Source organism: Falco rusticolus, chromosome 8, assembly GCF_015220075.1.
Source record: "Falco rusticolus isolate bFalRus1 chromosome 8, bFalRus1.pri, whole genome shotgun sequence".
Taxonomy (NCBI): Eukaryota; Metazoa; Chordata; class Aves; order Falconiformes; family Falconidae; genus Falco; species Falco rusticolus.
The window spans coordinates 64007827-64032389 of NC_051194.1; the positions used below are offsets into that span (position 1 = coordinate 64007827).

Here is a 24563-nt window from a genome sequence, read left to right on the forward strand (position 1 = left end):
AACACTTGAAACCACAAAGTATTTTATTACTTTACAAAAAGGAGGGCTATTTGAACTTGGTCATTTTCAGGCAAATGTTAAAAGTTAGGAAGAACACATCCTCCACGTGATAGGTATGTTAGCAAAGTAGGTAGCTAAAAGTCTGGTTTACAGAACCTGTAGAAGTAGTGTAAGAGTTTTTTATTCCATTCTGTAATCTTTTCTAGGATGAAAATGGGGACTTCATGTTATCTCAAGGTTTCAGACTCACAGATGTTAGATGTGAAAAATCTCTTTTCACAGAATGCGACCTTGATTCCTAAAGACATGGGAAAATGTTGTGTTGTTTCTTCTATTTCAAAATGTGTCCCATTTACTGCATTAATAATGCTTCAATTAAAAGTTACAGTCTACTTGGATATTGCATTAGCTAGATACACTTAGCTCAAAAAGGAAAAACAGATCTCCATTATGTACACAGGTGAAGTCAACAGTGGCAAGAAGTATTTTCCTTTTATTTACAAGTATGGAATCTTAAAATGATTTATCAAGTTTGGTTCATTGATCATACAGCTATAGTAAGGTATGTCATGTTATTAATGCAACTGTATCCTCTTTGTAATTGGAGAGGGAAAATGTATTTTTATGTTACAGTGCAAAACTAACAATTTTTTTTACTTTTGCATTCTCTGTAATGTAGATTAAAGCAATGCGTTACTATGGGAATTTATGATAATGCTTACTTTTTTTTTATTAGCTAAAACTCCAATTTACAAAACTTGAGCTGAATAACTGAGAGCTTTTCTATTTGTAAACTAACAAGTAGGCAAGGAGCTGTGATTAACTAATTTGTCAGTGGACACCACTAGCTGCTAACAGGACAGCAAGATCCAGAAAACAGGGCTATCAATTTTAGGTACTGGCAAGAATAGTTTTTAGAATACTTGTACTCTTCTCTTTATTCTTCCCAAGATCAAGTTCTCGTACAGTCTTCCTTTGTTTCTCAGCTGCTCTGTATCCCATTTGTGGAACTCCCATCTGTTTTATTCCCCTTACTTGACCAGCCCGAGTCCTTTCTTCCCATGCCTACTAGGCCATATGACAGCTTCAAACTATCTTTGCTTTCTAACCTTGTCTTCTTACCTCAGGTCTTTTCAGTACTAACTTTTTTTTTGGTTTATTAAACTTACTCAATCTTTATACCCTCCCTTCTGGCTCTTCTTAATACAACTAGCTCTAGTTCCTACATCTGTATCACGGTATTCAACCCACTTTAATCTCCAGATGTCAGTTTCTTTCCGTTACCTGTTAGCTCCACATCGTGTTGTGCACTGCATTCCTAAATCTCCAGGTTCTCTAGTCGCAGTCTCCCTGTCCACTTCAGCTTTCATTACATCCTTACATCACCCTTACAGGACTTCAGTTGCAACCTATTTCTCCTACTCTTCCTGAGAATAGTTTTGACTCCTATTCTAATAGGGAGGAGACAAACACATTTTCTCTTCTGTACTGCCTGTTCCCAACTGAAAAGAACTATGCTCAGTTTTATACTGGCAGACTTCTAAGATTTTTTTAAAAGCCACATCTGGGGATAAATCACTGAGGTACGTATTCAGACCAGAAAGAAATCACAACTTCAGAAATACCTAGCCCTTGCTACAAATCACTGGTCTATTTAAAGGCTATCAAATAAGAAATGGACACAAATTTTAACGTGCAAAACATTCTTCCCTAACCTCATTTTATTAAAATCCTAATTTTTAAAGAAGTGTAAGCAACTAAAAGCAGAACCTTTTTCACAATAAAAGCATGGTTGAGCACCTGCCAAAGTTTAACTCTATTAACAGAAACTACTGTACATCACATGAAATAGGGAGAAAAGGGGAGAGAGTTGACTTGCCAATAAAGGATTTAAAACAGTTTTCAGAAACAAACAAACAAAAATAATCACACATTGAATACTGAAAGCTTCCCTTCCCACTGAAGGAAAATAACCAAAACACACAGAACTTGGGCGGTTGAACTAGAAAGAAAATAACAATGAAATTATTACGTACATCATCATCCCAGGAATGAATGAGATTATAAAGCTTGTTTTACATACGAGAATTGTTAGGACATTTACAAACATGCAGGAAACAGCTAAATAATGTTGCAGACTATGCTAAATTCTATCTGAGCACATTTTATTATTTTCCAATTTCTAAATAGGAAGCATTACAATGAAACAACTGACCCCAAGTTTCACAACAGGCAGCTGCTAGCTATGTTGATGATGGATCTCAGCCACACAGGAAGGACAGGACAAGAAAATCAGTGCAAGTAGATTAGATCTGCCCAACTCGCTTAATAGTGAATGCTCCACAGTGTCTGTCAAGTAAACAGAGAGAACATACAGATCAGAGAAAGCAAACAAAACAACCCCACTAACCCATAATGAGAAAAATTAGAAAACAGGAGATTGTAAAGAGAACATAGCATGAAACAACACGATAAAATATAAACTGGATATTATGATCACTGTGTTACACCAACCCCCTTTTAAGTACTTCTTAAAAATATGAATCACTTAGGATTAGAATTCTCAAATTCATATTCAGCTTTTTTTTTTTTTAAAAAAAAAAATTGCAGTACTTGCCTTTCATTCCAAGACAACACTTGATGTTACAGCCCCCTCTACTGGAAATATTTAGTAGATATCGTTACACAATAGTCTGGAAAAAGATTCTTCTCTTAATAGAAAGGTAAAATAAATAAAAAATACATTAAAAAAAAGACAGCCTTTTCCATGGCGCTGATTCATTCATATTTAGCCTGTCATCTGTACGTGAGTAAGCATTTTTCACAGAAGAGTAAGTGCTGTAATATCAAGTAAAACTACTGATACCTTTAGTTCTTTGTTATCAGGCAAATCTAGGCTATATGTAGTTTAGACATTATGTGTTAAGCAGCTTAGTAATTTCAGCAAAAGGGGGACCCAGAAGAGCCCAACTACTTGCATCAGGTGACACAGAAGAATCACATTTTAGAATGCCCATTTGGAATCAGAACTGCACATAAGAACATGCATAGGTGGCCAACTGGGACAGTTCTTCACACCCTGTGTTTCAAAATCCCATCTCTCCACAACATGACATGCTTATCTACCTAAGGCTGCAAGTAATGAATTCAACTTCAAGATCCAGACACATAGAGACAAGGATTTGTAACCATAATTTCAAAAAACTGAACGAGGTTCACTGTTTTCTCTCAAAATGCATTTTTCATTTGCGGTTTTCTTTTTATCTCAAGTTTTAAAAATAACTAGTTATGTTTTGGGTATTTTTTTTTTAAGTTTCCTCAAATAGTTCCAAAATAAGTAACACTCATGTCCTCCGTAACAAAGCCTTAAGTGAAGAAAAATCTCAGTTTCTCTGCAACATTTTCCTTATTTATTAATTCATGAATAGAAGATTTTCTCATCCCTGCCCCTCTTCTCCTACTGCTTCCCCCTTCAGTAACGGGGACAGTAATACTACCATGCTTGCTTTAACTGTCTTAGTTTGATACTCACAGGTGCAGGTATGGCTATGGTACTCTGGGCATAAGGCTGGTGATGTGGTGCTTGAACTCCATGATCAGAATACAGCTGGTATTAAAAATAAATAACTAAATAAATAACCAGAAAAGCTTGTTTCACAATTTTATGTTTTTGGAAACCTTTCACATGAATTTCGATTCCTTAAAACTACAAATTGTGCACTGTGTTAATATAAACTACTGATTTTTTAAAAACTAAAATTTCAGTACTAAATCTATGTTTTCCCCATTGTATCAAAGTTTGTTAGATTTAGTTTATCTAGATCAGTATAAAAAACACTTGACAGAAGTAGTACACTTCTACTACAAATCCATTTTTCTCAGCTCTCATTGGAACAGTATCTAAATGTGTAGAATAGCAAATTGAAATGTAGTTCCCAGCATTATCACACTTAAAGATATTTACATACAAATAACACATAGGCTTTCCTTTGAATTTTACATCATCTTCTGAATTTCCACATACTGCTTCCTTTAACATCAACAAATTATGTACCTGTGAACTGAGAGCATGTTACGCCCAAATAATCCTTAACTAATTTCCTTAGTGCTCACAGATTTAAAATTTCTCAGTACAAGCTGATATCCGATTCATGAAATACAAAAGGTAAAATAACAACATGGATAATAAGATTTATGATTATGCAATAAATATTGAGATTCATGCATTTTTTAAAAACAAGTAGAAACAAACAATAACCAAAGTCTTGCATTATTCAATACCTTTGTAGGGAAATTAAATTACTTCATTATGTCAGGATTTCCTACTTAAGATGACTCAAATGCCAGTTTTGGAACCTCTCTTGTAGCAATAAAACACTTCAAATTCTGTCACAATACTTGATTCCTGTCCTAATTTATTATTTATTTTGGCATCCCTGATAATGAGGAATGAATTATCAAGCAGGAAAAGTACTGATTAATGATAATACATTTTCCATTTTATAGTAAGTTTTTCTGTAGCCGTGTCTAATTGGATATTAAAAAATACAGTAAAGAAATGGCCTTACTGCACATTAAAAATCTCCTAAGATACCTTAGAAATGCTACTGATACAGAAGCAAAAAAAACTGTAAACAAAGAAAACAATTATTTAGTTATTCAACTACTCTTAATTCATTCTGATCTTCAGAATATTTAGAGATGAGCTTCTACTAGCACAGAAAAATAATTACTTCAGGAGTCAGGCTCTTCAGAATGCTAGGTTAGTCTACCCAGGCTGTAACAGTTTTCTGTTTTATTTAAACTTATTTTCAAACAACACTAATTGAGTCTATGTCTGTCATACACTTCTACCTCTCTAAAACTATTTCAGAATCAAAGCATCCTTCCAGAAGAATGGAAGAGATACTCTCAGTTGAGGACAACTGAAATGATTTAAGAGCAGCAGCATGGGTGTGGGAGTAAGTACAGGTAAGTGCTCGGAACCGTCTGTGCTTAAACTAAAAAGTTACGTTTTTCAGTTATAGATAAGTACTTCAAGTAAAATTTTTTATAAAAAGTACCTCAGGAACTGCAGCTTCCACTAGGAGAGGTGCAGGTATACATCCACTTTCCTGGGTAATCCCTACGGGCTGATAAATGACTTCAGATGGTTGCAAATACAACAATGAAGGTGGAGAGGCAGGAGACTGAAAAATACATATTTTCATAAATTACATAATTTATACACTGTAAATACCAAAGCTTGTTTTACAGTTGTCTTTGCTACATATAAATGAAGATAAAGCTTTAAAAGAAAGTGTTGAATTCATCTTTGACAACCTAAAGAAAGTGAGGGGGAAGTGGGTAGAAAGGTCAGGTAGTAGGATAAAACAAACATGTCATCTGACCACTTCTATGTATTTTCCAGATTTTACTTATATTTTGGAGAGCACTGTTAGAGAAATCCTAAAATTTATAAAATTGACACTTATTCTCAAGATCACAGAAACACACTACAATTTTCCCTTGCAAAAGTGTTACATAAAAAATGCAAGTATTTTTGTTTTAAAATAAAACCCACAGTATTTCTGTAATTCTGCAGTATTCCGTAAACATTCAGATTTCAAAGCAGCAGACTGAAATCTATTAATAGAGTGGATATGACCATAACTGAAGAAGGCTGGCTGTTACTAAAGTAAAGAGGACTGACTGTAACAGTACAAGCTTAAGGTACTTGGTCCTCCTTTCAGCTTCAACCTCAAGTTCCTTGAGTGCCAAGATCTCCATATTAAGCTCCTTTGCTACAGGGATCAAAACCTCGATACAGTCTCCTCCCAAAATCACCAAGTTAGCAATTTCAAGTTCTTCCCCGTTTCAAGGGTCTGGGTCTAATTTCACCACACTTGTGTGTCTACATCCTTCTGCTAGCAATACTCCAATGAAATGTCAGAGTTAGCATCAGTTAATGCTCATTTCTCCTATCTGGCAAAATACGGCAGTTTTTACCTGCTCCTGAGAAGCTACTACATAATTTAATACAAACTTTGTGTCCAAGGGAAAGGGGAGGGAAAGATGCTTTCTTTACATAAGATGTGTATTGGATGTTTCAATAAATGCTATTTTATGCCTCCTATTATTATCAGCAAGTGTTGCAAATGCATTGCTAAAATACAGCAATTAAGACTTATTTCAACAGTGTTGTAAATAGTGGGAAATTTCACTGTTAAATAAGCACTCCATACCTTTAAACTAGATGTAAATTAACATTAAAATGCTGCAGCTATCAACTGTATTTACCTGTGGAACAGACCACTGCCACTGACTTGGAAGACACTGTGTGGGTGCCTAAATTCAAATAAAAAAACATTACTTAAGTGATTAAGAATATATACATGCACACACTAGAATTCTCAACATACCAGAAACAAAACCATCTCAAATCTATAATCAATTTTTAATTTAAAAAAGTATGCTTTTAATTAAGCCCCCAAATAATTCAGGAATATAGTTTTGTCTACTTCCACTCAGCCTCTGACTTGGCCATTTCAAAACTTTCTAAAATACTGAAGCATCTAAGCGGCATGCCTAATTTGCAAAAACGAAGATACAAAATGCAGTTAACTTCCCAATATACATTAAAACCACAGGCATACTGCATAAATCCAGTAATGGACCCACCACGATGGTTAGGGTACTGGGGCACAGACATAGATGCTGAGAGAATTTGGTTTGTTCAGCCCTGAGAAGGATCAAGGTGGGAGGGGATAATTATTGCTGGCTACAACTACTTAACTGAGGGGTGGGGTGGGATAAATATGACTGAGCTAGACTCTCACCAGAGGTGTTCAGAACACAAAAGTCAATGGAGACAGGTTGGAACACTGAAAATTTTAACTAGTTATATTTAACTAGTCAAGTATCGGAATAGGCTGTCCAGAAAGGTCATGGAATCTCCATCACTGGGGATATTTTAAATTCAACTGCACAAGTTCCCGAGAAACCTGATCTAACCAGCTCTGCTTTGAGCAGGAGTTTGGCTTAGATGGTAAAAGTTAAAGATGCTAACTAAGCCAGTTGTCTAGCAACATCAAAGAAAATTTTTATTTATTACATTTCCATGTAGCTACAAAGACAGAATAAATTGTATTCTACTGAAAAGAAAGCCTTTGATGCAATTAATATCTGTTTTATGTGACTGTTTTGAACAGCCTTTTTATTTCCTAAGAATAAACAGACCCGAGACAGTGCTGCAAATGAAACAGCATGGCTGAAAGGAATACTGATGTTCTGAAACCCGTTTTCAAACAGATACCTGATAATGGTATGTAGGAGACTGATAAACCGGTTGAGCTACCATCACAGGTGGACTGGAAACAGAGCGAGACTTAAAAAAGAAAAAAAGTTACACAAGTCTTAATGCAGTAATTTCATAAATGGTCATTCCTATTAAGAACAATTCTGGTATGCTGTAATGTTGAACCACCTCCCCTCCCATCTGAAAACGCATTTACCAAGTTTTAACCTACAAGAAGAGTCTTCAAAACCACTGTTACTAAGGGCCCACATTCAAGACGAAACAAAAATCTTTGTCATATTTACTTAGCTCTTTCCAGAAAGCATGCTAAGGCCATCCACTACCATACGTACGTTTCTGTGAACACTCGGGGCAATCAATCTAAGCTGTCAATGATTGATTTCTACCACCACCACAACCCAAACCCAATCTTCCCTTTTCCATTCCCTACTTCACACCAGCCCCAGCATTCGTCTGATTTGACAGTGAGCCAGTTTAGGGAGCTAAACCAGCTAGAAACCTCCTTGGGTTATGTGGGGACCCAGTTTAGAAACACCAGTAAAAGGAAGAGGGGCTGAAATACAGCCATGGTAGAGGACAACACAGTCCTGTGGAACTCTCATTAGCTAGTGTGTGCAACTACCATGTCATGAAATTCCCTCATTCCTGCAAATATTTAGGAAGGAACAGCTCCAAAACTACTATAATTACTTCTACACTATATTAAAATGCATAAGGCAAAATGAAAAAAATGAGACCCATTCTGCACTGTAACACATGCACAACACACACAGAAAAGTATTACTATCTTTAATTTGATTAATATTTTCCATAATATCAAATTTATATTTTCTTCCCTTAACTTCTTATGTAGGTACTTTTCTAACAATGAAAGATAAGAATATGCAAATAACTGAAGCCAAAAGAGGCAGCACTATTTGTAATTTGAAAGACTGAGTGCTATTTGTTTGAAACACAGTAGATCTGAGTCAAAGCACAAGAATCAAAGTTCAATATTTTTTGTGACTAACAGGTAGGATTTGATTAAGTTCTCCAGAAATATAGAGCATGAAGTTCAAAAAGGCTTTCTAAAATATGTGATCAGGTGTTTATGCTTATCCTCTAAAGCTGAGAAGGCACCATAAGGCACAACATCATGTCTCCGTTAGAAAAGCAAACATCTATGAAGTTAAGAGCAGTGGTATAAACAGAGGCTAAATACTGAGAAAAAGATTCTGCAGGGCCAAAATAAACATAAAAGAATCTATTACTGTTCTCATCTCTGTTTTAGGGAAGTTTGGGTTTATTTATTTGTTATTTCTTTTACTGAGTTTTTCCCCCAATATGTGAAGGGTTTCCCACTCATTTACAGAGATGGTGTGTACAGCCTCTGTGAATGCTGCTTTTACAGAAACTGCCAAGGATGCATCCCTTATGTAAGTCCTGTGCTTTATGCAGACCCCATCAGTCTTGCAATCCTTCCCCCCTGTAAAAAACCTGAAGTGATTGACAACTTTTTCCTTTACCTCCCAAGTAATTACGTCCAAGTTCCCCAAGGATACTGAAGACAAACAATTAATCTACTGAATCATCTTCCTTCTAAATTGAACAGTATTCTTGGGGGTGGGGGGGGGTGGGGGAAGGAAAGCACAGCAGGGGAAGAGTATGTGAATGACTATAAAATTAACCAATTTCTCTTTTGCTTTGTTGATCTAGTATTATTTCTCTTTGCATCGTCAGCATAAGTCTGCAGCCAAGAACACCTCACTCATGAGGAAATAATAAATGGAGCCAACCAAGGGTCATAAGCACCATCAACTCCTTAGTAAAACAAAACTTCTGCTGCAGCGAGGGGCAGCCCTCACTGATTCTGAATTACCCTCTCCAATAGGTTACATCAAAGCAACAGTCCCCTGCAAAAGAACAATAAACTTAAGTAATATTTTAAACTCACAGAATAAACAGACTAACATAAAGGAAGCCATTTAAACATCAAACATCAGGTAAAGTTGAGGAAACTGGAATCAGGAAGGACCTAAAAACACTGCACTCATCCCGGTCCACAGAAAAGCATGCATATGCAAAAATAAATTACTTACTGGCCATGGCTGAGGAAGCGAAGCAACTTCAGCCATATGAAAATAAGCCACTCCATTATGGTAAATGTACGGATATCCACTTGAAGTGGTTAAGTACATTGTACCAGCTTCGGGAATTATAGTAGAACCTGGAATTCATATTTTCATATTTACTTGACAGCAAATTTTTTTTCCACATGTGTAGGTCATAAAAGAAAAGAATTTCTGATCTTCTGAGAAGCAAAACACTCAAAAGAACACAGAGCAGTGCAGCTAGTGCAATCTAAATTCCCTCTCAAACACAAAATCATCAAAGCACATAGTCACAGGATGTTTCCATAGGTAGATAGGAAGGGGTGCAGAAGATGACATGCATATAAATTACTAAACACAGATAACTGCAGTTACCAGAAAATATATATATATTTAGTCTTCAAATGTCCAAAGGTAACTTCACATTGTAGGGAATTTCCATTGGTAACCTCCACAAATTCATATTTAGCTGAAACAGCATACAAGCACTAAAACCAACAGATTTATTTCATTACAAGGTGCAGTCTGGTTTCTCAGCACACAAAGACTGTTTTTATGATGGCATATAGCCTGACAAAAGTGAAAACTGGTATTTAGATGTCAGCAATGCTGCTGCTATGGATGGATCTTGTCTTAAAAGTTGGTGATTTATACCCTGCATTTTCAGTAGTGTATTACAGAAATAAAACAGCCCCTGGCAGCAGAGTTTTCTCTAGAAGAAAACCTGTCTTCTGTCTCCCCCTCAACAGACCGTCTTAAGAGCATATTTGCTCAAGATAAAGTAGTCATCTGACAAAGAAAACTTATCACTACTCCTGTGTAAGTGTTCAGTCTATGTAGTTCTTTGTCACAGCAGCATCCATTCCATTCTGTCACAGCAAAGAACTTTTAAGAACTGAATGGTCATGGCAACCACCCATTCCTGATGGTTTCTACCAAAGAAAACAAGACTTAGTCCTGATGCATTTTGCCAATATAAATGAATGAATAATTAACAACCCAACCAACCAGCAGAGCCTGCTTTGTTCTGTAGAACCGACTGTGAGGACAGGCTAAATGTTCAGATTTGAGGTTCTGCCTGGCAACTGAAAGAAATTTCCATTTGGTTTGTTCCTAGACAGATAACCTTTTCCAAGAAAGGAAGTAAACAACATATTAGAAAAGATACAAGAATCAAAAGATCATCAATCTGTTCATCTGGACATTTCCACTGGCATGCATTTACTCCCACTGCAAACCATTCTGAGCATATTCCACACATCGCATTAATGCGGTGCAAGCCCAGGCACATCTTGGTTAAAAGCTTACACTCATAATGACACGTAATACCCAAATGCAAGTAAAAATACATACGAGGACTCCGTAACTGTTGTTTTCTTATTGCTGGACCAATATTCAGTTTCTTATCCTTATAATTAAGTTTTTTAGCCTAGAGTTAAAGGAAGAAGATGTTATTTTCTATACATATCTAGGCATCCAAAAACCAAAAATCAGAAGTAGGTAAGGCACTTAGCAGGTTTCACCCTCCCCTGCTTTTTATTTGCAGTGCATCTCAAAAGAAAACCCAAATGTTATACTAATTCCTTTTCTATCCTAACCTTAAACTTCACATACACAAATTACCAATTATTGTATAAATAAATAAATATATTATGTAATACATGTATTTATACCTATTTATGCGTAATATTAAAATAATTATACTATTATTATCTACTTGTAAGTAATCATGGAGCCCTTTGACTAGCAACTGATACCTGTAATTGTCAGCACTTTTTTTTGTTTTACCTCATGTAGTAAGCTTTTATAAAAATATGTGTACAAAACCTGACAATTTCAAGTATAAAGATTAATTTTATCTTTTTCATGATCACAACTTTAGGTTACAAAAGATGACAGGAACAAATAAGTCTATGCACATGGTCAGATTATAAGGTCTGAATTTAAAAAAATCCCCGTATTCCCTCAGGACTGCCTTGAAACTTCCTTACATCCAGGCCAACAAACCAACATGCACTAAAACAGATATCCTACTAAGGCTAAACTATTGCAGAATTTTTAAATAAGAAAGTGCTAGGTACAGATAAGTAAAGCTAAATTCTCTTCCAACTGTTTCACAACAGCAAGTGAGCATCAAGTACATCAGGTAAATTAAAGCCTTGCCTTTGTTTTTAAATTGAGAGTGAACTCACTACTTCTTAATATAATGGAAAGGAATAGAGTAAATCGATCACATTTTTCATTTGGTAGCATCTCTTTAATATTGCTTTGCAAAACCTAAAAGGGTTCTGAAGGCCTGTTTCCCTCAACAGGTACATAAGGGAGAATGTGCATTAAAACATTACCACGTTATGCCATGAAGCTTCAGTTTTCAGGGCTGTTAACTTCTCCAGTAAGGAGATGATTACTTCTTAATGAGGAATATAGAATGAAATATATATGTTCTAAATCACGTTCAACAGAAGGACAACAGCTAGGTAATCAATACATTTTCTTCATTTGAGCCTGATTTAGTAAAAGAATTGGACATCTGTACATAAAGCAAAGTCCCACCAATCAGATTTAAAGTTAGGAAGAGACTGAACTATTCTGTTGAAACTGGGGCTTCATAAGCAAGTATTAATTGTGGCAAACATACCCACATAGCCTATTAAACACAGAACAACTCCTAGAAAAGATGCACATTTCAGTCCAACTGCATTGCAACACAGACAATAGGAAGATGATTCTTCCCAATGTAATGTATCTCATTGATGTGATCCATTGGAAGCTAGACTTTTTTTATACACAACTTTCACAGTTATGTGAAGTAGCCAATCTGCAAGTACTTCTTCAAAGCATTTAATACAGCACTGCATGAAAAATTACATGATGCTACAGAAAGTGAAGACTAAAAGGAAAAGCTGTGGTGAATCAAAAAATTACTTCAGGAAGATGGGAAGAGAAAGCATTAGTAGTAATAACCTATGCCCAGAACGAGGATCTTGGTGAAACCCCTCAAGATCTGTTCTCGATACTAACGCAATTTAATACTTTCAAAGACTACAACATAGAAAAAGATTTCTGGAGATGTTACTCATGATGGAAAAGTAGGATAAAAAAAAAATCACTGCAAAGGATGATCATCGAGAAGACATTAAAAAAATCATTAATTTTGTACATTAATTATTAAAGCCTAGAAACTCTCAGCTTAAGATGTCTGAGAAAGACCTAGATGCTAACTGATCTTAAGATGAATATGAGATAGCAGTATCACACAAAGATGAAAAATGTGCCAGAATTGTATGACATGTAAATTAAAGCACTTCTATAGACAAAAAAATATCAGTGAATGAGACACCAGTAAGACTTCACATGGAGCAGTCTTTCAGTTACAACAGAAGCAAATATCCTAACCCATTTTCACAATGCTACTCAGTACTGTTGGTATTCTTCTAGTTTATAGAAACAAAACAATAAAAAAACCTAGAAGATAAGTAGCTGACTCAAGAAGATCCTGTCTGTATACTCTTTTGGCTCCACGTAAGAGTGTTTTCAAAAAACTTTGTTATTTTGAACTTTAGTACAATTCCCCAAAGAGCTTCATTATTTAAATATTTTAACCAGCTTTATATTTGGGAGAAGGTAATTTGCAAGCCTTGAACACTATTTTCTGGAGGGGTTTTGCCTGCACCCAGATAACTTCATGTGTATGAATACATCCTGACTGACAGATCTCTCCAATACATTCCAACCAGAAGATGGAGCACACATTTAAAAAAGACAAAGAGCTAACCATGTCTCATGGGAGGTTCTAGTAATGTAGCTAAGAGGAGAAGCAAAAATTACAGGACATAAAAGGAGCTTCATTGCTTAAGACTTCAAATAAATTTAATTATTCCTGAAAAGAATTACATCAGCTTTGGCAATCACATGTCAGAACAAACGACAGCAGTTATCGCCTCAACTTCCCATGAAATCTTGAGAGCAATGGATGTTCTAGTAAAGCAAGTGAAAGCAGTCGTGAAGGAGTGTCTTGGTATCTCTGTACATACTGCTGACCACATATAGACCAAGAAACTAAAGACCGTATGTCAAAAGTCAAGAGCTGTACTATGAATAGGAAACCCTCTTCACTAGTTCCAGAAGACCTCTGTATAAATCACAGAACCCTCTAAACCATCTTCTTAACTATGGAGACCAAACTTAACAGGTCTTCAAATGCAAGCTGGCACACATAAGAGGACACGACAATCAGGGCTACTTCATGTCTAATATGATTATCCCTTAAACGAAATACTTCATAATGGAGACTATCACTTACCTCTTGTAAAATCTTCTGTGCATCTTCTTGGGTTTCAAAAGTAATGAAGCCATACCTAAATAAAAATTACAGAAACTAAGGCTCTGAAGTTCATATTTACATACATTGCACATTATTACTTGGTATATGGTACAAGTGACATTAAAAGCTAACCTAATGGGGAAAAAAAACCAATAGTAGAAATAAAGAGTGCAGTAACAACTGTAATCTTAATTTTAACAATCTTGTTATAGTCTACTTACTAATATATTTAAGTAAGTGGTAATGTATTAGTTCCTATGCAGTGAATGAGTAGCCCACACAGCTATGCACAACTCTCTGTACTGTCCTCGTTCCTCAGCGTACTTCTTTAGTTCCTTCACTTCTATTAACAAAGAGATTTTGATCTTTTGCTCTCGCCTGTTACATGCCCAAGATAAGACACTTGGCATGTTATTTTTTATTGTACTGCACTTCACAGCACAGCTCCCACTTACTTCAGTGACAGCTGTGAATGCTCCACACTTCCACAAGCACTATCGGCTATATTAAATTGAGTTCTCAGAAAAAGCAGCAATGCAGAGACAGTGTTTATCTGTGAATTATTCTCGTCATTATTGACATGCCTAGCATTAAACAAGAGGTCTGTGGTGACTAAGGATGAAGTATTCTCATACTTTGTGACACAGTATGCCTTCTGCCACACCTCTTCTAACTGCTACAACAAATCAAACAGCCTCTCTGCCCAGAACTCCTGCTGTACCAAAACGCCTCAAATTCATTCCCAGAGAAATTTAGGCCACTGGATGTGGCACTGCGTGTGCAAGTATCTGATCTTGTAATTGAAGTCTGTACCACAACACATATGTACAAACAAAATGGATTCCCCCCCCTTAACTTCAACTTTCTGAATTTCAACAAGTTTTTTTTTTTTAATTCTTTTAGTTTTGCATACATAATTTATTAAGTTTATGACTTATTTCTCAGGGTCAGATTTCAGAAGATACCAATACAATTCCAGCCAGCAGATCAAATTTTCCACTACAACATACCATTCTTTGTGAGCATTTGAGTAGAGGTCCAGGAAGTCTCCAACCAGCTATACTTTTAAATCTCTGGGCTTTTCCTGCATTGCCTTCTCTAAACAAATTTTGAAACATTTCCAAGTTCAAAGAACACAAACTGTTTTCCTAGCTTGCGACCTTAGCTACACAGGCTTTTCATTCCACGTGTTACCTGGTTAAGTTTCTTTAACCACCTGCCAACAGGCAACAAAGCTGTGCTTGGATTTCAACAGAAATCCCAACACCACTGTAAGTAATTACTTTCCAACATATTTACTGTAAGACATATGTTGGGAATCACAACTGCTTAATAATCAGATATTCTCAGGTTATTGTATTATACCGGCACATGTATTGCAAGTCCCAGATACTTCTTGGAATTTAGTAAAAGGGTAAGAGGCTTGGTGATGGGATGGATCTGGGACTAGGACCAAGTCCAACATGCCATGCACGTGTATACTCTATGCTAAGACCTGCAGCTCAGTGCGTAATTTGCTGATATAAGTGCTGACAGCATTAAAATTAAGAAATTCAGACACCACAGGCTTGCTGCTCAGAAGAGAGCTTCTGACCAAAGTGAACTTTCCAGTCACAAATTCTCATGCACATTCCCCTCTTGCTTCACCCCACCCCTCCCACCACTCTGTGGCAGTACAGTTCCCCACCTTATTTCCTTCACCATCTGTTGGGTTCTAGCAATAACTTTACTACCTGGTCTTATTCTTTCTCCAGATTTACTCTTTGGCATTTCTCTTATTGCAGACTTCCAGTCATAGCACCTTTTCCTACAGTCGTGATTCATTGTCAAATTTGTCCCCTATGTTCTTGTTCCAAAAATCTTCACCAAGACCTCAATTACTGTCATTCGCTCCAGCACACTTAGGTGTGTACCACACCTCTTCCTCCATTCTTAGGCTCCTTTCCACACCGGCTTTTTCAGTAGTAAAAATATATACGTATGTTTGGTAACTAAACTACTTTTTAAAGATTATCTACTGAAATTATTATTGTTATAAAAAAATCAGACAGGACTAATGATTTTGTCCTACTTGCACACAGCTTCATCTTAAAACAACATGACTATCGAGCTTTACAGTTACGTGAATTACAAAGACATTTACACGTATATGTTAAAGGGCAAGAACATATTTTTGCATACATGGAATAACTGGGAACATCAATGACACAATAATATTCCAAGCTATGAAAATCATAATCAAATTTGCTATAGTTAGTCAGCTTTCTGTCACATTTTCAATTCCCACAACATCCTTATTCTACTATACCAACCCCTTTGATATTCCAGCTCTGTCATTTACTATCTTCACTTCTTTCACACTGCCATACTGAGCAAAAAACTTCCTCAGCTCATTTTCATTAGTCTAGTACAGTAAATCAAGAAAGGGGGGGGGGAAAAAAGAAAAGTTGGTTTGCATAGTTATTGATGAACATTTACTGTAAGACTTTAAATGGATATACTTTGGATAAAGTTTGCTACAAACTAATTATAACCCTGGACAGGTAGAGAAGAATAAGCATGTATGAGCCTCACACCTACGGTGTAATCACTGCATTTTCACATTCAGCAGTAATGCTGGAAAGCCACTAAAATATTAAAACTCCTCTTTTACTGTATTTTAAAACTGTCCTTTTACAGCCAAGACCATTGAAGTAGGTTTACTAGAGCTGAATTTTAGTTTCTGTAAATTATGTACTAGAGTGCTGTTTGAAATACAAAACATCACTGCAATGTTTTCAAACTGTAAAACAGCAGAGTATGTAGGCTTCCATAAATGATATGGATAGGTCACATATGAAAAGTCACCACTAAACCAGTGACTTAATGGTCAAATCCATCTAATGCACCACGACCCCTCTTTCTACAGTACATTTAATACATATTTTGCAGAGTATTATATAGGCACACCATAGGAACTCCCCATTATAAATTAAATAAGAAAAGGTCCTTTTAATGGTGAATAGTCTAAGGCTGCTTGAAGGAAAACTGTTCCCTTTGAACATGCATGGAGTAAGACATTTTCCTGATGTAAAGGTGCACCTAAGCTATGTAAATGCTTGTCCACCTTCTATGAACCATTTCCTTTTACAATATAAGCATATATCAAACATGGTGCCCTACACACCACATTTCACATTTTAAAAATTTTGTTCTACATGGTCCTTGGTTAATACTATACCTAATGCTGGAAGAAGTATGCTTATATGTACAGATCTCTGTATGCTTCAAGCAATTTCCACATTCATCTATACTTCTCATTATTTTAAGGAAGTGTATCAGAAGTACTAATTTACCTTTAACTGAATGACTTTTACTGTTTTTAACTCTATGTATACAATGTAGTAAATCCTCTCCTACATATCAAAGGCTTACCTCCCTCATCCAAGTTTGAGAAGCAAAAAGAACTTAAGAAACAAAATTTAAACAACTTTCATGAGTGGAAAGAACGTCAAGTTAATGCTCTTTTTGAATAATTCTATCCTCAAGACACATTTCACAGAAAGAAATAATGCAGCTTGCTTGCTACAACCTCTATGTCCAGCACAGAGCAATGATGGTAGAAGACTGCTTTATCTCCCTCACTAATCCAAGCATTAAAACATTAGAAAATACTCACATGAGGAGTAACAACAGATGTAAGTGCACTGAACAGACAGGAAACACTTCAATGTTTTGTTAAAGCTCAGTAATTGTGTCTTCTTGGAAGCTGCCTGCACCTATTCTTGAGAAACTACCCACCATTAACCCAGGTTAAACGAATTCTGGAGACCAGAACCACTCTCTTGAATAGATAACCACATTTTGTACCTAAACATAAGTGTGAAAGCCTATGTACATAGGAAAATAGATTCAGCCAAACAACTGACTGCCTATATAAAACAATTTTATATCATATGCTGAAGGGTTCACACATTCTTGAGTAACAAAAAGCATGTACATAGTACAAAAGACTCATAGTGGAGATTTTCCTTCCCCTTAATTTTTTTCTCCAATGAACACCAAAACTTACCTACTTAGAAATGAAAGGCCTATAGACAAAATTTCCCATTTCTGGGAGATTGTTTCATTTGAGCTCCCTATGTTACATGTAGCTCAGCTGCTTCACAAAGCTGAGAAAAAGAACCTATGACAAAATAGTGGGAGGCTAAAATACGCCAAGAAACAATCAAAGAGCCCTTAAAATTGATTAGTGCTGAAAGTGTCATTCAGTGCCTCAAGGACATGAGTGATGGCTACACAAGACTATAAACTTGGAAAGCCAAAGGTTAATACACTGCTCTGCAGATATAAAAGGGGAGTAAGAAAGAAACACTGTTCTAAGATTCACAGTGAAATTTGCAAGTCTCTGGACAAACCTGGTATGTAGAAGCTTGCCAGAAACCTGTTGAGGACTTGCTTTTTCCTGCTTATGACAGACAACAGCACTTGCCATATTTTAAGAAAGGCTAACATTAAGCCTTCACCTATGTCAAAGATACAAGGGCATACACCACTGAAGAGTGACCAAGATGAACATGTAGCCAGCTATAACTTCTCTTACTGAATTTTCTCTCTGAATTTAAGAGGCGAGACACTTCCTCTTACAAGCAGGAATCGCTTCTATGGTGACAGACCAAATGGAAATGCCTGGTGAAATTATACAAGAGCTTGCAGGAAAGCAAGTAGTTTTTTGTTAAGTGTCTCCCTTTTTCACAAAAATAATAAATAGCTTCTTTACACCCACCACCACCCCACCATCTGACTTTAACAAGACCTTTGAGGTAAAAAGCCAACAGACCACAATGCTTTTTGCCATAAGATGTCCAACAGAAAACAACTCAAGACTGACATATACATCTTATGACTGGTACAGAAATATAAGACTTTACTTGCTATCAAGAATCACAGTAAATGGAAGAGTAGCTAAAATGTCTACAGAGGTTTCATCCCTTCTATGTCCTCTCCCAACAAAATCCATCTTCTTTATGCTTACAAAAACACTCGAAATCCTCTACTGTCGAAATTAAGATTTGTAATAGATTCTGATGCATCAGCAACTGAACCAAGAAGTCAACAGATTCTTCCAAATGAACAATAAATATGACAATTAAGAGAAATATTGATATGTTATGCAGAAAAGTGTTTTAACCTTTGAAATTACAGTGAAGAAATAACAGAGTGAAACAGGTGTTTTTACAGCTCTAGTAATTTGCTTACTATTAATGCAGAAAGCTACTGCGCTTCTTTGCTAAAGCCGAAATATACTGAAGACCTTAAATTATGAACGCCTCTATTTGAGGTATCTCTGCCAAATGAGCCAAAAGGTCCTGGAATTTCTTGTATTAATTATGCAAATTAGTTTGAGTGAATTATCATTCTTCATCTAAGTCAGTGCTCAAAAGGTCCTCAGCCTAGGAGGATTAAGGGCAGAGAAGACACTCTTGGTGGGAACAAAGACACAGCTAAGCAGACCAAGAATGTTTTGCAAAAGTCAATTACTTCACTCATCTAAAAAGTGGCAAGAAAAAAAGAAATGAGAGTAGCTGGTACAAGGGTCTGGCTCACATCTCCTCACAGATGTTGACAGCAACTGAATAACGTATAAATGGCTCAAAATGCACTGCTATTTGAGGTTTTTAGGGCAAAGGCACAAGCATTCTAAGATCAGTACTGCAAATCACCCAGAGAAGCCTTAGCATTTATTTTAAAACAAACACTTGCTTTTAAGAAAATTACTATGGTAATACTGAGGAATACAGTGCATATACTGTTGCCCCTTCTTCGTATGAACTGGAAGAAAAGTGCTAGAGGAACTAATGCTACTGACATTTGCTCTCTTTGCAACCTATAACACAGCGTTTACAGTTTATTAAATTACACTGTTACACATACTTAAAAAAACCCTTTTACACAGTTTTCTACCATCAGCTCTGCTGATGACAAAAGCCATCTTGTTTGGAAAGAAAATTCTGAAGAATCAGTATGACAGGAGCTTATGTACAAAGAGTCAACTTTGTACTACAGTTACTTAAATCAAGGCTTAAAGCTTTATTCTCTCCTGTTGATTTGAATGTTAGTGAAGCACACTTACCACCTAAAACAGACACAGGTATATTATGTCTCATTTTTTCCTATTGATTTTTATAGATTATAAATTACCATTTAATAGTAAAAATAGGGGAAAAAAATACCTTAAAATCAATTCCTCCCACAAAGACCCGATTTGGAGTAACTGTTCCAAAACTTGGACCACCGGTCAGATTATCTAATGGCACCGGAGATACAGCATTGGGACATGAAGATAAAGATTCTGTTTGCATCCGATTTGTGGTCTGCTGATTGAAATAAAATATTTTCAAATATTTTCAATATCTTACATGTAATAAAATATTAAATAAAAATGCAACAGAAGATACACACAGATTTTGTGGGGAGGCACAGAAAATGCTGAATAACTTAAATACTTCGCTGAGCTGCATTCTGGATAAGAATATATGGTTAATGTTAATTGCTTAAAACTAATCTTATGTTTGAGTAACTTAGTGAATACACTGCAGTCTGAAGTTTTACTTTTATTTTAATACCTTTCTGAATTAAGACATTTAGGGCATAATCCCCCAATCTCAGTTTTTCTGTTTGCACAGCACCCTGCTGTATGAATCTGAAGTTATTAATTCCATTTCAGAGATTAATTTATAGCTGTTAGAAGCCCCTTAGTTTAAGTCTATATAGAAAGGATGCTTTCAACTAAATCTGTGCTCACACACATCTACAAAACTCTACTCTCTACAACAGCTTCAGCTTCATTTTCCAAGTGCCAAGAACCCATAATTCCACCACATTAACATCGACAAGCTCATTACAACTGGTAAGAACAGCCCTTGAAGACGAATCTTTTAATTCAACACTCTCTTGGCCTACAAACACTGTGCAGAACGATCTGAACAGAAATTCTCTCTGCAAAAGAACCAGACTGCTCCTGCCCCAGTAAAGGAAAGGGACGCAGTATGGTGGGAGCTTCATGGAAACCATTATTTAGTTGTCTGCCTGATGTTTTAACTTCCACCATGCTTACACCTGTGAACTGTGAAACCATATAGGCTTGCATTTCACTGGAAAACCTTCTCAGAACAAACTAATACTGCCTTACATAGTCAAGCCTAACTGTGAGATGATAGATGTAGAGCAGCCACAGACTACTGTCACTAACTTCTTGAAGACAGATTGCAGTAGAAGCTTCAAGACCATTTTTGCTGTGGTGTTGTGCTGCTCCCCACCCCACAAGTTGACTAAAACCAATCCTGGGCTATAGTGCCCTGGCAGTATCACTAAGGAAGGAGCCCAAAGTGAAAGATAAACAGCTGCCACAGACTGCAGGTAACAAGACTAATAGTAAGCTGAGTAGTGAAAACTACAAGTAGGAATCTAGTGGTCTCAACTTTAAATCCTTTCAAGAGACATGTATTTTTTCGTACTATTGTGCAACCCTTAAAATTTGTAGTGAGGACCAACAAAACACATACAAGGATATTTTAAAGATAGAAAGCTACCGCATCTAGTACAAAGTTCTTTTGCTTCTTGTGGTATCCGTATCTTTAGTCTCTCAAAAATCAGAGCAGAAAATGAAGGGCTCTCCAACAGTTCTTGTCACAGAACGCCCCTTTCATTTATACTGTTTTACTTCCTGATTTTGTGCACCTCATTCACAGACCAGCATTTTTTTGACCTCTACCTTTAAGCATTCCCTGATAAAACCAAATGAATTATTGGGAGAACATGCAAAAAAAGAAGGCTGACAGTTAAAGTGCAGTGAGAAGGGAAGATCGGTAATGAAGAATGTTAGGAAAAAAGTTGTCTTTCTGTTTGCCCCACGAGCCCTTCCAGGATTATTTGATATTTCCTTAGCTACCTGCAAATTAGTCCTATTAGCTCCAAGTAACAGGTTATTGCTATTGTTCTATATACCTTAAAGACAATAAATTCAGCTAGTCCATGCCTTTTTAGATTTGGGAAAGACAAAAATCCTTTCCAAATGTACTAACACCCCACACACACATTTGGGGCAGAGGAAAAACTTAAGTCTTTAACCTGATGTATTCAGGAGAAAGTATGCATTCCTCCTGCTGGGCATACTACCTTAGAGCAGCACCTAACCTGAAGAAAGAAAAAACAAAAAACATCCCACAAAACAAAATCACACTTGCAGGCAAGGAACAACCATAACCGCTATAGTCCCAAAGGCCTCAGGAAAAACATTTTCTGCTGCAGAACAACATTTGATGATGAGATAGGTTATTTTCTTCATCTCTCACACCAAATACAGTATTCTACTTGTGTAATCACCTGGCAACTGTGTAATTATCTGGCAATTGTGTACAGCACTAAAATACCTGAATTTCATTATACAGGAACAGTTAACAGTTGACAGTACAGCCAAAACGTATTCCTTACCTCAAAGGCCTCAAGTTTCATTTTCTCTATACAAGTTTTAAAAGTTGTCTTATTGAAAAAAAAAACACAACCCCCCAATCCCCAAAACAAAGAAATGAGGAATTAAACACATCACTTGTGAACCCCCAATAAACCCCAATTAATTTTAGGTGTTAAAATCTGTATGATCACCACTTCAAACATCCTCTCTTCAATGTCAGCGCAGTAGCAAGAAAACAGCGTTAAAAAGATCATCTGTGCGCTAACAGCGCACCACCTGCCTAGCCATTCCCGTTTCTACAGGTTTTAAAATTAATTTTATCAATTTTTTTCTTCAAACAGTACGGATGTATTTGTTCCACAGTATTTTTACGGGTTATTTGGCATGTTTGACAACCTCTTTGCACCAGAGCTGACAGACTCCCCGCGGCGGGGTGACCAACGCCACCTCCGTCCCTCAGAGGCGCCCCCCACCTCACGGCCCGCAGCACGCCCGGCCCCCAGGCGAGGCCGGCGGTTACCAGACCCCGAGGCCGCCGCGCCGCCGGGCAAATGGCGGCACCCGCAGGGGGTTTCGGCGGGAAGGGCGCGTCGCCGCCGCTCCCCGGCGCCGGGAGACAGGCCCCCTGCCCCGCCGGGCCCCTCACCGCGCCTTCGGGCTCCATCTGTCCGCCGCCGCCGCCTCAGCCCCGGCACGTTGCCGGCACGCGTCGCGCTCCTCAGCTCTGCCTCGTGCCCGGGCGACGGCAGAGAGGCTGCGGCGGGAGGCGGGGGGCCGCGGGGCCGGCAGGGGGGCCGGAGAGGGACGCAGCAGGCCCTTCCCGCCGCCCCTCCGCGCTCCTTCCGCCAGGGAAGCGGCCCCTCCACAGGCGCACGCCCGCTCCCCGGCGCCGCAGGGGCCTCTCCTCCCCTCACGGGCGCCCCGCGGCGCCTCTTCCCCCGCCCCGGCGGCCGCCGTCACTCACGTCCCGCCCCAACTCAGGGGGCTGCTGCCTCTCCCCGTTGCGGTGCGGCCCTCCCCGCAGGCACCGTGCCCCCGGCCAGCCCCGGCGGCGCCTGCCGTGCCACGCCTAGGAACGGCGCTGCGGGGCGCGGCGGCAGCGAAGGAGCCTCCCGCCGCCATGCCCGGGGAGGTCGGCGGCAAAGCCCACTTGGGCTTTTATCCCCCTCAGCTAGGGAGTGGAACGGCGAGGCAAACCCCAGTGTGTGAAACGGGGTCCTGCCTGTTGCCCGTCCCCTGGCCTCGAGGGAGGCAAAAGTGGCCGGCAGGGCAGTGCCCCGGGGCCGAGCCAGTGGGCCTCGACGGCAGCGAAAACAGCTCAGGCCTCGCAGGGCAGCGCCGAGGAGCCCTTACTCAGCCAGAGGCTTCCTCTGGTACCCGCTGCCGCATAGGCAGGTGCCCTGAAAATCCTCTCCAGTGGCAGGCCTGGGGTGCCCTGGGATGTAATCTGGGGTCTGCTAGCAGGGAGGACTGCAAAATAACGCCTTCATCACCGCTCCTAACAATATTCCAGCTCTATTTTTTCAGCCCTTACTGAACTGGAGGAGAAGCACTGGCAGCAACGCTCATGTCAGATGCACCTCTGTGGTCACTTCATGAGCAGCACTACAACCTGTTCCCATGTTCTGTAATTTCACCCTGTTCACACATGCAGATTGCCCTGAAAATGGCTCTGCTGCTGAACAGGTCAGAGAGGGTGGAGTGATGCAAATTTCAAACTCATAATCAGTGTAGTTACAACGTGCAGCCCAACAAAAATCCCTCGTTTGATGATGGCGAGAGCTGGAATGCAGACAAATGCGTGCTGGGAGAGCCACCCTAGTGAGAAAGCTGTTTTTCAAAGTGATAGAACCTTCACAGGCTAAGGCACAGCAGCTCAACCCTGAGGTACGATGTCAGGATCACTGTAGGGTCGATTTATCTCCCGTTTTACTTTTTTGGACGCTTTAAAAACTTCAAGGAAGATTATCTTGATAACAACATTAAATTATATTCTAGTAGAATTCAAATCCTTGTGTCTTGCTTAAGTTTACTTTAGGCAATTCATACTGATCTAACCTAAACTGAACAGCATTTTCCATATAAATTACATCATTTAACTCTCACTGAGTGTAGGCAGGGCACTGACCTGCAATCCTTACAGCACCCTACACTGCTCCTTGCTTTTTCTGGCGTTGCTTCAACATCCACCAGCTTCTGCAACATTATTGTTACCACAGGGAATAAAAAAAAACCAAACTAAAAGAGTTTCTAATAATTCTGTGTCTGTGATATATAACAACGTAATGCTTTACTCTCAGCAGTGAGTTTTTTAGCTAGCTGAGAAAACTGAATAAAAGTAAACGCAATTGCAGCGGAGCTGATGAGACTTTTTAGAAATACTTTGGGAGACTACAGAAC

The 24563-nt window shown here is 38.2% G+C and overlaps 1 protein-coding gene across 2 annotated transcripts; it reads right to left on the reverse strand.

Annotated features, from left to right (window-relative positions):
• On the reverse strand, positions 1 to 22904 carry BOLL (boule homolog, RNA binding protein). Of its 2 annotated transcripts, XM_037398609.1 has the most exons (11): positions 22810 to 22904; positions 19924 to 20064; positions 16024 to 16115; positions 13691 to 13745; positions 10741 to 10816; positions 9376 to 9503; positions 7295 to 7366; positions 6280 to 6327; positions 5064 to 5189; positions 3533 to 3607; positions 1 to 2349 (listed from the first exon to the last, which is right to left on the reverse strand). In XM_037398609.1, exons 1-11 carry the CDS (start codon positions 22825 to 22827, stop codon positions 2326 to 2328), a joined length of 855 nt encoding a protein of 284 aa, XP_037254506.1. In that variant the 5' UTR covers positions 22828 to 22904; the 3' UTR covers positions 1 to 2325. The 2 variants fall into 2 exon arrangements, with proteins under 2 accessions (XP_037254506.1, XP_037254507.1); XM_037398610.1 differs by lacking the exon at positions 6280 to 6327.
• Positions 22905 to 24563: the final 1659 nt, after the last annotated feature.